This window comes from Camelina sativa, chromosome 2, assembly GCF_000633955.1.
Source record: "Camelina sativa cultivar DH55 chromosome 2, Cs, whole genome shotgun sequence".
Taxonomy (NCBI): Eukaryota; Viridiplantae; Streptophyta; class Magnoliopsida; order Brassicales; family Brassicaceae; genus Camelina; species Camelina sativa.
In genome coordinates this window covers 23780905-23796932 of record NC_025686.1, presented here as the reverse complement: position 1 = coordinate 23796932, position 16028 = coordinate 23780905, and the positions used below count along the sequence as shown (strand labels likewise).

Genomic DNA, 16028 nt, shown 5'->3' with positions numbered 1-16028 from the left:
CTATCTTTATAACATATCTTCCGTTCCGACATGAGATCCACGCGAGAAAGGTTTGCTGTTTTGGGCACTACATGCACTGTACATTACTCTATTTGACCCAATCTCAAGATTTTTTAATCCTCAATTTTTAAATCTTACTGGTGGAATAAAGTTACTGTATATAAAAAATCGAGTGTTATTATTGCATGATTATATAATTACGTGATTTAGAAATGCGAACCTCGTCTTGGCATCAGAACCATTAACATCGAATAGATTAATTATTGTCCCTAAACCCTTGATTCAAAACGACGTCATACTGTGTATCAACTCATGCAGAAAACGTCATGCTTTGCGTCAGCCATATATAATAGAATCATTAGTCAACGTTAATTTCTAAATATTTTCTGTTGAGTTTAGACTATAATTTCTATAAATCTTATGATGTTTTTAACTATAAATAATTAGTTCTTTGCAAAACATACAAATACAATATATACATAATATACATAATTTTTAGAAAAAAAAATATATACATAATAGAAATTTATACAATCGTTGTATGGTAAAGTTTAAATCCGGATGCTGTGAGGGGTTAACACAAAATATATTTGCTTTTTTTTTTTAAGAAATATATTTACTTAAGTAAGCCTGGGCAATACCTGAATCCAAATATCTGATCCGAACCCGATTTAAAAAACCCGATCCGAATCCGTATCCGAAATTGTAAAATATCCAAACGGGTTCTAAATCTCTAAATCCGAAAATCCGAATCCGAACCCGATCCGAACCGAAATCCGAACGGGTATCCAAATATACCAACATTATTAATATATAGTAGTAATATATTAGTAATATTTATAATTTTAATAATATAAGTGATCAAAATATTCAGATTGTTAGATATTTTCGATAATTTAAAGTATTTAAACTGTTTATTAGTAAATTTGGATAGAAAATACTCTAAATTTTTAGATATATTACGTATTATTGAATATTTTAAATTAAATTAGATACTAAAATTTTGAGTTTTATGAACTTCGGGTAATCCGAATCCGAACCCGAAATATCCGAACCGAATCCGATCCGAACTCGAAGTCTAGAAATACCCGAACGGGTCCTATATCTCTAAACCCGAAAACCCAAAAACCCGAAATACCCGAACCGAACTCGAACGGGTACCCGAATGCCCAGGCCTATACTTAAGTTATAGTAACATACAAACACAAGTTTAACTGACAAAACTAAGTAATTCTTTGGAACTAGTAATGTTAACGACTAACGTGTTGTAAATGTTATGTAAATCAGAAACGTTTTCTATACATCCATGATAATGCCATTTTCAAAATGTATAAAATAAACAGTGTATATCCCAAAGGAAAAATGATGCCCTGTTTCTCTAGAATAATTAATTGTATGTACGTAAGTCTTAACAAATTAGTATCAGTTTCAAGAGATATGACAATATGATGAGCATGCCACGTGATATGAGACAGTGAACTGCCGAAATGGATCGACGAAGAACGTATATTGATGTCTTTTTCAATCTTCTTTTTTTATGCCCATTTTGCTATGAATGATTTGTTAGTTTCGAACTTTTGACTGTAACGTGGTCCGGCCAAAATAAATTTTATCCGCGGCGCGGTCCATACGCTCAATTATTATAAAAAGTAAAAGCGAATTCTATATAATCGTGGATGTAAAAACAAAAAAGGATCAAAGACATTTTGTGTAGGAACACTTTGAATGCAATTTTTCAATTGCGCATTAATAACATTTTTCATATATCTTTACGTATTAGTATATATATATGTCACGTCTTGACTCTTGACAAATACTATTCAATATTTTGATTATCCTACAATTGTAGGTGACCAACGATAACAAGGCTACAAGCTTAACATCTCCTAAAATATACGTTGACCTACAAGGCTATAAGCTTAATAGCTAGCTCCTAAAACAAATATATACTGTATAAGTATAACATAATTCAAAAAATATTATCGTCGCATTGGTGTAACAGACATGGATCACAAGACGTAGTTAGTTTACACTTATCATCTAGTTATTTTGTTAAGCCACGATCGAAATGCAGACAGCCAGACACTGTACATTGAACGTTGACCTAATCATTCACATCACGATCGATGCATTGTTTAAGACTTTAACTTGCTATTATGAGATAAACGAAGCAATAATTCTAAAAGGCAATACTTTCCCTCAAAGGAAAGTGAAGTTATCTGATCTTTGCCAGTCTAGCAAAAATCAAATACGTGTACGCATCCGCTGATTTGGGGTAACACGTGTGATACTTAGAGGGTCGTGGTATTAGACTATTATTAGTATAGTTATCAAAATGATAATTGTTCCGAAAACGCATTAACGAGTAATATATTCATTTTCAAATTTCAACTAATTTATTTTATTCTTATTAAACTATGTCGTCCTCCATCGTATTGGCGTCAGCGATAAAATATTAACAAGATATATAGATCATGACCAAAATGAAATGTGAAAATCTAAAGTAGTAAAATAACATTTGAATGGTTTTGACGGATACTCAGTATAACTCTAGACGCTTCGTTTATGTATTTCCTATTGGAGAATTATTAACATCTTTATAGTTTAATATGGTTTACTTTCTATTAATGTTGATTTTGGTCATAATGTAGGGTTCGAATGTGATAATGGATAACAAGAAAAGGTAGAAAAAGTAAATTAATATATAATGAAATAAATAGGAGATTGCTGAGAGCTTTGCCGTCAAAGCAAAATGTATAAATATTTTAGTCACATGACGAAAATGAAAAGATACATCAAGTTGTATACATCAAGTTGTATACATCAAGTTGTACGCTGTGTTAGGTGAGCGTGAGAGTGTATGAACGCTGCTGAAAATGACAGAATGTAATATCATATTCATATTCACTATTATTAGGTGGAAACCTATAAATAACATTCATTTCGTTTCTTAATTAACAAGTATCTTTATGTTATTTGTCATTATGTTAATACTAAGATTCTTACATAATTTTTCTAAATTATTATTGAAAAACTTGAACTATAAATTTTATAATTAAAAACACTTTTTATGAAACAAACAATAACTAAGTAATGGTAACTATTGTTTTCTAGAAAATGAAGAAGCTATGCAAAAACTTCACTGCTATGAGCCTATGAATATGTCTTTTTTTCTTTTTTCTTTTTGTGCAAACTGCTATGAATATGTCTGTATCATTTATACATGAGATGGACATATACACATAGGTATCCCTGCTTTAAATCCCTTTCAAATGATATGCTATTTCACTATTTACCAAACGTATTAGTCTAAAACACAGTCACTTAAAATGAAAACATAGTAAAAGTTATAGGATATATAAATTATTATCACTTATCAGTATCATTATTTATCTATCAATTAAGCAATTGTCATAAGATGTATCAGCTTTTCACGAGACTTACTACTTTCGGCCTCAATTAGACAAAAGAAAAGACTTACTACTTTTTGCCGACCTTTCTTCATATATATAATAAATTAATAAATTAATTCGTCAATAACAAATAAGGAAATTTTCTAGAAACATCGAACCCATAATAATACATGTGACGACAAAAAAGACTCGATTATTGTAAGCAATTAACAAAGTTATCACAACAATTTCATAGCAACCCATTACAGATATCAAGTAAGATAATACTCTCTACACGTTTCTATATATTTTTCCAAATTTTTTTTTGGGGTCAAACTGATGATTTTCATTAAAACTTAAGGAGAGCATCATTAGTGGAGAACCTCTCCTAAGTTACTCTCAAATTAATTAATCATATAATTAATATTAATATAAGTAAAGCAATCCTAAGAGTATTTTTGCAAAATCATTCATTTACTAGAGAACCCAAAGAAGATTGCTCAATCTCTTAAATAATAATTTGGATGTTATCGTGGGAATCTAAACAAACACAAAGAATGGCATATCCTTAACTTTGGATGCTTCTTCTTCGTGACTAATCTCTCCTCTTTCTTCCCTGGTAAAAACCAATCCTTCCCTGATCATCCATAGGGGGGCGCGTACCAAGTTTGGAACTTTGTCAGGGTTTAACCGAACTGCTGTAGCACAAAACGGACAAATAACCACAGTGACATCTCCTCTGTTTCCTTTTGGACAATCGTGTTTCATATAGCTACGATGATCCAGACAAAGCACCTGCAAAAAAGAGTTTCAAAAAGCCAGATAATATTATTCCTCTACAAGACCAACAAAGAACAATCAATGCCAATTTCAATTGAGTTCTGAACAAAAACTTCACATAGGATCCCTAGAATTGAATGGTACAACTTTCCTCAAAAGTACAAGTTTCAACAAACTTAAAGCTTTAGCAACCCACCTATAAACATACCATTCAAGGTTGCATTGTTACTGACTCAATCATGATTATAGCAATTGAATACTTGTACTTGCAAATTCAACTACTTCAGAGTTAAGAGAACCAAATGCCAAATAGTATAAGAGAGAGAGAGAGAGAGAGAGCTTACGCCGTAGTCTCTTGGCCACCTCCTTGAGTACCAGTACTCACAACTTCCTCCTGTGAGGACTAGCAAAAGCTTCAGCAATTCTTCTTCTACAAAACCCGTAAAAGAGAGACTTATATAGATTAATAGGTAGAGGCATTCTCGTCATCTCACACAGAGTATCTAACATCCCAACTGCTTCATCCAAGTGTCCATGATCGCACAACCCCTTAAACAATCTCTTACAACACCAAAGCCATAAACCACTGCCTCCCTTTCTCACTTGTTCAAAGCAATGAAACTCCTCGAGAAATCGATCTTGATTACAAAGCTCATCAATTACTAAACTAGAAGCATCTCTACTAGGAACATAACCAGAAGCTATACTGCTATCTAAATGAGCTCTAGCTTCATCGAACCTCCTTAGCTTAACTAGACAAAACACCATTGAATCTAAAACCGACGAATCAGGAACCATACCATTTCCAATCACACGTTCGTTGTAGAAAGTTTCAGCCAATCCAGGCTGACCCATCTCCGTCAGCTTCCTTATCAATGCGCCGCAGCAACACGAATCGAGTTCTATTCCATTGTTGCCCGCGAAATCAACAACTAAAGCCGCCTCTGAAATAGAAGAAGAACCATCGATAACACGGCTAATCACTTCCCGAGCAGAGTTTGCAAGACCTCTCCCACCAAGTTTGACTATCAAAGACAAACATCGAGACCGGTGGTCACCGGAAACGGCGGAGACGGCGGCTACTGAAGTGGAGGGAGATGGTTCAGAGGGAAGAGCACAAGAAGTAGCTTTTCTGGATTTCACTAAACGATAACATAAAGCCTTGGCCTTTAACATCAACCTGGAACTGCTGAATTGGATTCTGCTGAAGTGAATCACTATGAGTTTTAGGGATTCCGTCGAGAGAGAAGATAGCAAAAGAAAGAAAAGAAAATGGCAATTTTTTTTTTTTTTTAAATTGAACCGACAACTAACCAAAACATGCCACGTATCGTTGCTTATGCCGTTGCTCAATTCCTTCCTGGGTAACGTTTCTCCGCTTAATGGACTGAATATTGGGTTTTTTAATTTTTTTTTGACCCCAAAAATAAGAGTAACTGGGAGAGAATCCTCCAGTAAAGATGGTCTTAGGAGAAAGTACACCCAATATGAAGGAAGATACATAAAAACACAGCAACAAAAGACTGGAACTGACCAGGCTTTGGTTTTTCTCACATAAACCTTAATCGAATTCAAGTAAGGCCTTAAAACAGTTGTTCTTATTCAATTGGAACTAAGAGTGTGAGAAAGCATAGTACACAGTACGTCAACTGAAACAACCTCTCTAATCATTCTTATTTTTCATTTTTGGTTTTCAGACCTCTCAAAGATTAGGAGAGAACTAAGAAAGTAAGAAGACGATCCTTTTAATAAACATAGAAAGCCTTCTTTAGTCTCTTCTTCTTCTTCTTCTTCTTCTTCCTACATAGCTGACTTGAAGATCATCTCAGCAAGTTCCTGTGGTTTTTGTTGCAAAAGATCTCGTTATGAGTTTTGTGTGTGTGTTAACGAAACAAAACCAGAATATTATGTTTTGTTGTAGTAAGAAACGTGTACCTGTTTAGCAGAAGAAACCTTCGGTTCTCCGAACTCTTTAGCCTTCTTCTCAAGATACTCGAAATCAGCTTTCCCTTCTTCTATTTGCTTCCCAAGCTCAGAGTCCCAACTTGCATATCTCTTGCGTACCAATTCGTTTAGACTTCCCTCCTTTATACCAATCACACACATCAAGTTAATCGATGAAGCAACACTCTTTGAAACTTTATAAGAAACTTATCTATACAAGTCTCTTCACTAACCTCCAAGATTTTCACTGCGTTTCTCAGTCCACGAGCCATTGTATCCATTCCACTAATATGAGCAATGAACAAGTCTTCAACATCTGTACTCTCTCTTCGCCTGTTTAATCAAACAAGTATTATAAGCTTCTTTCTCGGTTTAAGTTTGTATGAAACAGCAAAAACTTTGGGAATCAAGAAACGCTCTTACAGTTTGGCGTCGAAGTTGAAGCCTCCAGGTGCAATCCCACCCTATTTCATATTGAGACCACACATGAACAACATAAGCTATTATGACCGTCCATTCAAAAACTACAATGAAATTCCCCAAAATAGCGAGTTTTTATATAACATACATTTTTGATGACACTCATCATAACCATGGTTGCTTCTCCAACATCTGTAAGAAACTGATCTGTATCCCATCCTGTTGAGACAAGGTGAAAACATTGTTCAATCATCCAAATCCAGATAAGAGACAATAATATTCAAAAGAGCTGAAATTTGAAATTTACCAGTTTGAGCATCGCCAGTGTTTGCATCAATGTTCCCAAGTAAACCATTGAGTCTTGCAGTTTCAAGCTCATGATGACAGGTGTGACCAGAAAGCGTGGCATGGTTACACTCAATGTTGAGTTTGAACTCATTAACAAGACCGTATTTCCTTAGGAAGTTGGCAGCAGTTGCAGCATCCCAGTCATACTGGTGCTTGGTGGGTTCTTGAGGCTTGGGCTCGATTAAAAGCGTACCTGATGAAAAATAAGATTATATTGCAATAAGTCACATACGACTGATGAAAGAACAAGAAGAAGTAGAAGAAGACTAACCTTTGAATCCAATCTTCTTCTTGTAAGCAACAGCAGCTTCAAAGAACCTGGCTAGATGATCAAGCTCTTTTCCCATGTCAGTGTTCAAGAGCGTCTGATAACCTTCACGGCCACCCCAGAAAACGTAGTTTTCACCGCCCAAGTAATGTGTCACCTCCATTGCCTTCTTCACTTGAGCAGCAGCGTAAGCATATACTCCAACCTCAGAGCTGGTTGCTCCTCCGTGCATGTAACGAGGATGCAAGAAAAGCTGAGCTGTACCCCACAATGGCCGGATCTTGCTTCCCTGCATTTGGAGAGGAAGACAAACCTTTTTCTTAGCACAGCAAACTAAGGTATTGTAGCAAGAAGATAGTGTTTTATGAATTATAAGAGTTCCAATTGTATCTTCCAAAATCTATAATGGCATACATGAGCCTGGGACCAAGGTTATATAACTACTAAAGGTATCTTCCAAAATCTAATGCGTAACAAGAAGTGGAATGTTAACCAAATGAATTCACCTTTTGGAGTTCTTTGGCGAGTTCGATAACTTCATCCAAGTTTTTGTTAGATTCCTGCAGATCAATGAGTATAAATAGGTTACAGAACAAGTCAACATTAGGCCAACAAGAGCAAAACAAAGTAATCAATTAAGTACCAAAAGAAACAGCAAGCTGCAAAAGAATTACAAGGTCCAAGGACCAAATATTATACGGTCTTTAACACAAAGCAATAAATCCAACTGTGGTTTCAATCACACAATGTAATGCAAATATAGTATAAGTGAACCAGAAGATGGAGTTATTACCTCAAGTGTACTGCCATCAGGTGCAATGTCTCTGTCATGGAAACACCACCAATCAACTCCAAGTTTCTTCAAGAACTCAAAGTTAGCTCTCACTGCATTACACAAAAACCCACAAAGTCACTCACAGCAACTCCCAATTAAAGAGAAACAACATTAACAAAAAACACAATTCTTGACTTACTTCTTCTCTTAGCCATAGAGACAGAGTTAGTACCATCTTCCCAAGGCCAATACTTAGTCGCCGCACCAAATGGATCACCTCCAGTACCACGGAATGTATGCCAAAACGCAACACTGAACCTAAACCAATCCTGTTCACATATTCAAGAGAACAAACAAACAAACAAACAAACAAACATCATTAAAAAAACACATCTCATCCATTTCGTCAAAATCCATAAGAACACAAAATTTACCTTCATCTTCTTCCCAAGAATCTCTTCTTCAGCGTTATACCACCTGTAAGCAAGTGGGTTCTTAGTCGAAGGTCCCTGAAATTAAAAAAAAAATCATAAAACAATCAATTCATTATTCATCTACACATGCAAACACATCCACACTAAAAAAATTTCCAAATCGAATCAATAGTTTTTTACAGATAAATCTCACAACTTTAGTGAGTGTATGATTGCGTAAGTTACCTCATACTTAATATTAGGGATTTCAGGAAAGAAGTCTCCTTGCCAATCATCAGAATCACTACACTTCCCATCCAAATCCGCAGGACAAGTTGGTGGATCAGCACTCTTCACACACACACACACAACAATAAAGATCAAAACTTTAATATCAGATTACGTTCCAATGATCGTAAGAAAATAAAAAGAATCAAGCTTTTTGATTATGAATCAAGTCTTACCACTAGAAACGACGCTCCGATTAAGCAGAGAAGGAGCATAAAAAACTCAACTTTCTTCATAGTTTCTATCAAAACTTAAACGATGATTTAGAAAACCCAAAAAACCCAGTTTCTTACAATACAAATCGAAATCACACGATCGCAGGTGAGAAGAAACTAAAAAACTAAAAAAAACCCAGCTTTAGAACTTGGATAAAATCGCAAAGATATATAGTGAGTGACGATGACTAATAAGATTAAGGAACTAGTCAGACAGATAATGATGTGACGTAAGCACTGGTTTGGTTTGGTTTGTTTGTTTGTTTGTTCTGTTATTACGATTTTACCCCTTAGCATAAACACAAAATCGACGGTTGTTGTGATATTATCGGTGAGTTAAAAGCAAATCGTCCGTTCATTCTTTTATCCGGAAACAACGTTATAGCGTATATCACGTTTCTGACTCAGCCATGATCCTATTTTCTATATTTAGGACCAAAACTATAGATAAGTGTTAACACTTTTGTGAGCTATATGAAGACAAATATAATTTTTGTGTCCAAATTAAATATTATTTTGTTGAGTTTTCTATTATTAGTTCCACAAATGAAAAATTTACGAATACTGTTATCTAATGTACAACTCAGTACAAGGATCTTAACCTAAGAATGATCTCATCTCTCTCACCCGTGAAAATGAGTAATATAAATATAGTAACACATATCACTGTGTCCGTGAAGCAACAACTGAGCACATTAAATGCAATATTGAAAGCTGGCAAAAAAGATAAATACATTTAGATTTAATTGCATTAGTGGGTGGAAACTAAAAAAAAAGGACCGTTCAAATTTGGGCTCATTGAAGCCTTTTTACATCAGAAGTTGCTCTCTGTATTTTTTTTATTATCAAATCAGGTGCTATGTCTTTGTCATGAAAACACCACCAATCAACTCCAAGTTTCTTCAAGAACTCAAAAGTTAGAACACAAAAACCCACAAAGTCACTCATAGTAACTCCAATATATAGAGAAACGAGTAATTATGATGGTGTACACTTTTAATGGCTATCTCTCACTACTTGCTTACATCTCTCTACATTGTGTTTCTCTCTCACGCTCCTCTTTGTGGTTCCCTTAGATGTTTAACTTAACAAGAGTTAACATCCCTGTTTACCTTGTTTACTTGAGCATGTTGTTCTCATTTCAACAATCTCCACCTGAGAACAAGATGGTCAAACTACACAGCCTGCCGATTAAAAGAGTACCTTCTTGAGTCAAATGCAGAAACTGAATCTACTTTGCTTCATAACCTGAAACCCTTTTGATTTGAACCTTGCAGACAATCTCATTAGCTCGTTAATAACCACTTAAAACCTGAGATTACCTTTACAACAACCTGTTTCAACAAACCAGAACTTGAACATAACCTTGTCCAATCCTTCTGTTCAAATACAGACCCATCACCCGCAGATTTCAAACACTACAGGTAACCTTTAAACTAGTCTCATATCAACAACTCCTTGTGATAACCCTGAGACAAACGTGTACAGCTACCTCCGCATCAAATCACATTAACATCTCTGTTAAGTTAAACGTTGTAGGAGGGTTTAATTTCTTCAATCAGTCTTTGCTTCATAACTGATGCATATATAACACAAGCCACCTTTAAAAATTACTCTTGGTGTCAAGAAATTATGATGGTGTGCAAAATTCTGTTTTGTTTCAGTTTAGTGTTCAGATTTGAGAAAAATTGCAGTAAAGCTTCAGAGAGAGTTAAACACAACATAAAGTTCTTTCATCATACAACATTAACACAAGCAACTTATACAGAGAATAGACTAAACTATTCTCTAATTAACAACTACTCAACAACTCCCACTAGTCTTACATGACTCTTCAGGCATAGACTACTTTTACAAGCAAATATAAAAGCAACTTAACCACTCCAACAACCTCATTAGACTAAAGAAACTAAACATGACTAGTATTCTGATTTCTTTAGTTTAGTTTGAGAACCAAAATGACATCAATCAACAAATGTTCAGTTTCTCCTATAAGATATGCATAAACAAAAACGATTAACCGATTAACAAGTCTTTTTTTTTTGTAGATGAAGGTGACTATAACAAAATTTAACAGATGCATCATTAGCATAACTCAATGTTGTAGTAAGAACTAAAAAGACAATTAAGGGATTAGACAAACAAAAAAAATCGGAATATCCTAATGCTGATTCTGTTGATCACATTGATAATTCGTCACACGGAACCTCTGATTCAGATAGAATACCTCCTCCCATCATGTTCCCGCTTCCTCTCTGATCAAAACAAGCCTCTGCCTCGTGGAGCTCTTAGGGTGGCTGCGGGTGGTTGGGATTTGATCTCTTACAAGTTTCGGTTACTTAGAAAGAAAGTTATAAGATATGCACTGAACAAACAATGTTACTGTTAAGGATTTTGCAGAAGAAGGCGACTATAACAAAATATAACAGATGCAATCAAACTAGCATACATAACCCAATGTGGTAGTAAGAACTAAAGAAGACAACAACCTTAATTAAAAAAAATCGAGGGTTTACGCAAACTATAAAAAGCTTAACTAATTTTGAATATGATGATCACTCTCGTTTCCTTTGGATTTCTCTGCATCCTTCTCCTTCTCCTTTCCAGCTTCCAACTCGTTAAACGCCTTCCCAATGGCTGCAGCTTCAGCAGGCAGAATGGTAATAGGCTCAGAGACGGAGGTCCGAACGGCCTCAGTGTTCTGTCCGATCTCATCTAGTCCGTGCTCCTCGAAGATGGCATAGCCTGAAGAAGATTCGTAGAGAAGATACCGATACATCGCCTTTTTTGGAGGAGAAGAAACGAAACTAGGGTTTAATACGATTTGTTGATTATTGGGAGATGGTGAATCCACATCGACCGAGATCGACGGTCGAGATGACAAACCCAAAAATATGTAAATTATGAAGATTGAGAAGAATCTAGAAAATATAGTTTAGGAATATTTACATTTATCTAAATATATTATTTACTTTTATATTATGTTAGTTTAGGAAATCTTTTGTGTATATAAAAGAGTTTTGGGTGTTCTTAGAGTATAAATATTGTGAAAATAATGTAAGATCATAAGATTTAATAATATAATAATCAATTTTTATTGTACATTTGATACATGAATATTGAAGTTACATAAAGAGCTAAAACTAGGAAATTTGTTTTGTATCATAAGCTACAAAACAATTTGTAGATGAAGATTGATAATTTTACCAATGTGACCAATTTTCATGCCAGAACGGGCAAGGGCTCTTAGAGCAGACTGAGCACCAGGACCGGGGGTCTTGGTCTTGTTACCACCAGTGGCACGAAGCTTCACATGTATGGCAGTAATTCCGAGTTCCTGTGTTGCAAAAATATATTTAACAAACTGCTTACACATTTACAAAAAGGCTTAGCTTGGTAATGCATTTTATTGGCTTGTACCTTGCATCGCTGAGCGACATCTTGTGCAGCAAGCATAGCTGCATAAGGTGAGGACTCGTCCCTGTCGGCTTTCACCTTCATTCCACCTATAGGATTCAAAATTAAAACACCAACATTAGCAGCCAATTGTGTATTCAAGAACAATGCAATTTTCCCCACAGATAAAAATACGGATTCCTCAAAAGAACAAATACTGGGACTGCAACTGACAGCAAAGAGATATGACCATAATACCAGAAACTACCGTATCTAACTTGGTTATATTAGCGGAGCCACTTGTGCAGTCATAAACAAAACAATTTGTAAAAAGGGCAGAGCTTAAATAAACTCATTTCACTCACAATGGACTACAAAGGTTCATAACAATAAATATACACAACAGCATCTTAGTTAACAAAAGGATCATCTCAGTATGTTCTTAAAACTACCAAAGGATTCAGGAGGAGGGAGAGTTGCAATAGATGATTACCAGTGATGCGAACAAGTGTTTCCCGTCCAGACAAATCAGTCACGTGCTACAATTGCAGATATACAAAACTCTCAGCAACATATATATATGGAGATTTTGGTTTTGCTCAGAGAATTAAAAAAAAAGGACACAGAAGAAGCAAAGCCACTAACAATGAAAGTGTCGTTGACAGAAGCAAAATGTGAACAACTCCGAAGACATATTCTCCTTCACGAACAGTTGGTCCTAGTGTCACATTCTCCACCTTTGGCTCTTTTGTCTTTCTCTTCGACTACAATATTCCCACACACACACACACAACAAATTAGCATTATTATACTCTCAAATCGATAATTCAATACAAGATCCAAAATCAAATCAGCAGATGATGATGTACAAAGTTTTTAAATCAAATCACCATCCATCGATGAAAAGAATCCAGATCAACGATAATCCAGAAAAAAAAAAACAATTCGCCATCCGAAGGAGACGAGTCACGATTACCTGAACCAGAGCCGCCGTTGAGATCCGCCGTCGGTGGTGATGAGTAACGGTTCGAACAGTCGGAGATCACCAAAAATTAAATCATTCTCCTCCATTTGCAACTGAATTTTGGGACAAATTTCTATCATTTCACTAGGAGTTTGTCACGATATCGAACAAAATGAGAAATGAAAAGTTTTCTCCGTTGCAAAAAAAAATATTGTTTCCAATGAGACAATGCCACGTCACACAAGAACAAACCCAAAAACTGATCTAGAATAAGAACTATAAACCAGTTCTAAGTCCACTATTACAAAATGGAACTTTCTCTCTCTTAGCTCTCTCAATCTTTTAGAGAGAGAAAGTTCTTGTGTGATCTTATCTTCCGGCGATGGCTTTCTTAGTCATGGTGGGTGGATTTTGGCTCCGGCATGCGTTGGCTTTCTATGCAACGATGTCCGGCTTTTGACTCCAGCATGCGTTGGCTTTCTATGCAACCATGTCCGGCTTTTGGTTTTCCGATGGTGGCTGGCTTTCTCTAGCAGCGGCGGTTCTTGCTAGCTTTGTTCCCAGAATTGTTTCGGCTTTAGTTTTTACTTTTTGATCTCGTTCGATTCTAATTTGCTTTGGGTTTGCTTTGCTTGAATTTGATTTCTCTTTTTCATTCCTTTGATCTAGATTTGTAATTCTTCAATCCTCCTTTCTTCTAAAGAGTTAATTTGATCTTTGAGCTTATTGAGGTTTTTTCATTTTAAAGATCAAATTTTTAGATGCGGATTGAAGTTTCATTTGGTGTCTTTGGTGTGATTTTGATGAAATCAGAGCAATTGTTTGTCTTTCTCACTGTCGAAGCTTGATGAATCGTTTGGGTTGGTTTGATTTTTTGTGTTTCTTTTGTTTGCTTAATAAAGTCATGCTCGATGGATTAATCCTAGCAAAAGTTCCTTGAAGATTAAAAGCTTGATTGAAGATGAAGATTAAGAAAATTTGCATCAAGTGGAGTCATATTCTCATCAAAGCTCAATTGGAATCTCGCCTTTATTTCTCTGGGCGACGCTTGAGATCTATAGCAACTTCCCGGCGAATCTGGCCGGAGTTAAAGCTTTCCGGCGTAACAATAATCCGCCGGTGTTCGAGACTCTCTCTTCTTCGACTTCACACGTGTCATCGTTTCCTTCTTGTCACGTGTACTCTGTGCTGTATTTGGCTTTTCCTTCAGTCTAGGGTTTTCTTATTTGGGCTTTTAGTTTTTAGGCTTTTAGACTTTGAACTTTCGTTTGTAAGTTATTTAGGCTTGTCAAAGTTGGCTTTTCTAATAAAAAACAACACATTTGTGAAAAAAAAAAAAAAGTCCACTATTACAATATTTTCTTTTTAAAAAGGCCTTAAAACACCCTCGTAGTTGTGCGGATAAAGATGGCCTAAAAGAACATAAGTTTTAACATTTTAATAATATTAATTCTTGCTAAACACCTTTGTGTTCTTAATCTCATCAATCTATCATTGATGGCGCTGCTTTGAACAAATTTAATGGCCCTGGCCCATTTAACGGTATCTTAGTTGAACTAACTTCATTCAAGTTTTTGTTAGATTCCTAAATAGCTTACAGAACAAGTCAACATTAGGCCAACAAGAGCAAAAGAAAGTAATCAATTAAGTACCAAAAGAAACAGCAAGCTGTACAAGAATTATTACAAGGTCCAAGGACCAAATATCATATACGGTCTTTAACACAAAGCAATAAAGCCGATGTTAGTGGGGGATCTTAATGCTGTTCAAGGCCTTTTCCAGGAGATGATTTCTCATGGTGTGTCCCCTGATGTCGTAACTTGTGGCAGTTTGCTGGATGGTTTCTGCAATGATAGGAAACTAGATAAGGCATTGGAACTGTTTGTTTGAGGTTATGCAGGCGAGTAAGATGGATCTTGATACTGTTAACACAGGAACAAAAAAAATTAAATCTAAATAAGTAATATGATGTTTTGTAATGATGAACTCGATTCTTCGTTGAAGATATTTATGTATTCCATAATATCTATGGTTCTGCTGTTGCAACAAATGCTTTATGAAACCGGAAGAGAAGGGCTAATCCAACAAATCACACTAGGTAAAGGTTATAGAGAATTCTATTTTCTGATGACATTTTGAACTCTCTGGAGAACTGAGTGTAGTCAATAGAGCCAATGATCATCTGTATACACAAATCTCATATCAAATCTATTATCACAATTTCACAGCTAGTGTACATGTAGTCTTGTATTTTTGTTGTGTATTGGTGAAAACCTATCTGTAGACATGGATGATAGAGTTCTGTTCTGTGGTTATTTGATTTGAGAAACATATTATTGAAGTTGATGTGCTCATATAGTCAATATCTGTCTTTGGTTTTTGACTCAGTTCTGTTATTGATGTGCTCATATCTGCAGTTTCAATCGCACAATGTAATGCAAATATATAGTAAGTGAACCAGAAGCTGCAGTTATTACCTCAACAGGTGCTATGTCTCCGTCATGGAAACACCACCAAACAAATCAAAGTTTCTTCAAGAACTCAAAGTCAGCTCTCACTGCGTTACACAAAAACCCACAAAGTCACTCACAGTGAGAGCTGTACAAACTTCAAAGGCAAATTTCTTGCATAATTTATCTAATATTGTTGTTTCTTCTATCATTCCTCTGTTTTCTTTCAGTTTAGTGTTCAGATTTGAGAAAAATTGCAGTAAAGCTTCAGAGGGAGTTAACACAACATAAATTTCTTTCATTGTTTTCTTACACGACCATACAACATTACACAAGCAACTTATACAGAGAATAGACTAAAAACTATTCTCTAAT

The 16028-nt window shown here is 35.4% G+C and overlaps 2 protein-coding genes and 1 pseudogene across 6 annotated transcripts; all 3 read right to left on the bottom strand.

Moving 5' to 3' along the window:
• On the bottom strand, nt 3797-5738 carry LOC104734653 (pentatricopeptide repeat-containing protein At5g62370-like). 5 transcript variants are annotated; one of them, XM_010454298.2, is made up of 3 exons: nt 4973-5738; nt 4517-4602; nt 3797-4187 (listed from the first exon to the last, which is right to left on the bottom strand). In XM_010454298.2, exons 1-3 carry the CDS (start codon nt 5673-5675, stop codon nt 3933-3935), a joined length of 1044 nt encoding a protein of 347 aa, XP_010452600.2. In that variant the 5' UTR covers nt 5676-5738; the 3' UTR covers nt 3797-3932. The 5 variants fall into 5 exon arrangements, with proteins under 5 accessions (XP_010452600.2, XP_019092602.1, XP_010452578.2 ...); XM_019237057.1 differs by having other exon boundaries at nt 3797-4164; XM_010454276.2 differs by having other exon boundaries at nt 4517-5738.
• Nucleotides 5749-9012, bottom strand: LOC104734680 (xylose isomerase-like). Its single transcript, XM_010454310.2, has 13 exons — nt 8805-9012; nt 8587-8691; nt 8362-8436; nt 8127-8256; nt 7946-8037; nt 7659-7712; nt 7156-7441; nt 6844-7077; nt 6685-6755; nt 6540-6580; nt 6350-6449; nt 6108-6257; nt 5749-6008 (listed from the first exon to the last, which is right to left on the bottom strand). Exons 1-13 carry the CDS (start codon nt 8862-8864, stop codon nt 5973-5975), a joined length of 1434 nt encoding a protein of 477 aa, XP_010452612.1. The 5' UTR covers nt 8865-9012; the 3' UTR covers nt 5749-5972.
• On the bottom strand, nt 11902-15865 carry LOC104756218 (annotated as a pseudogene).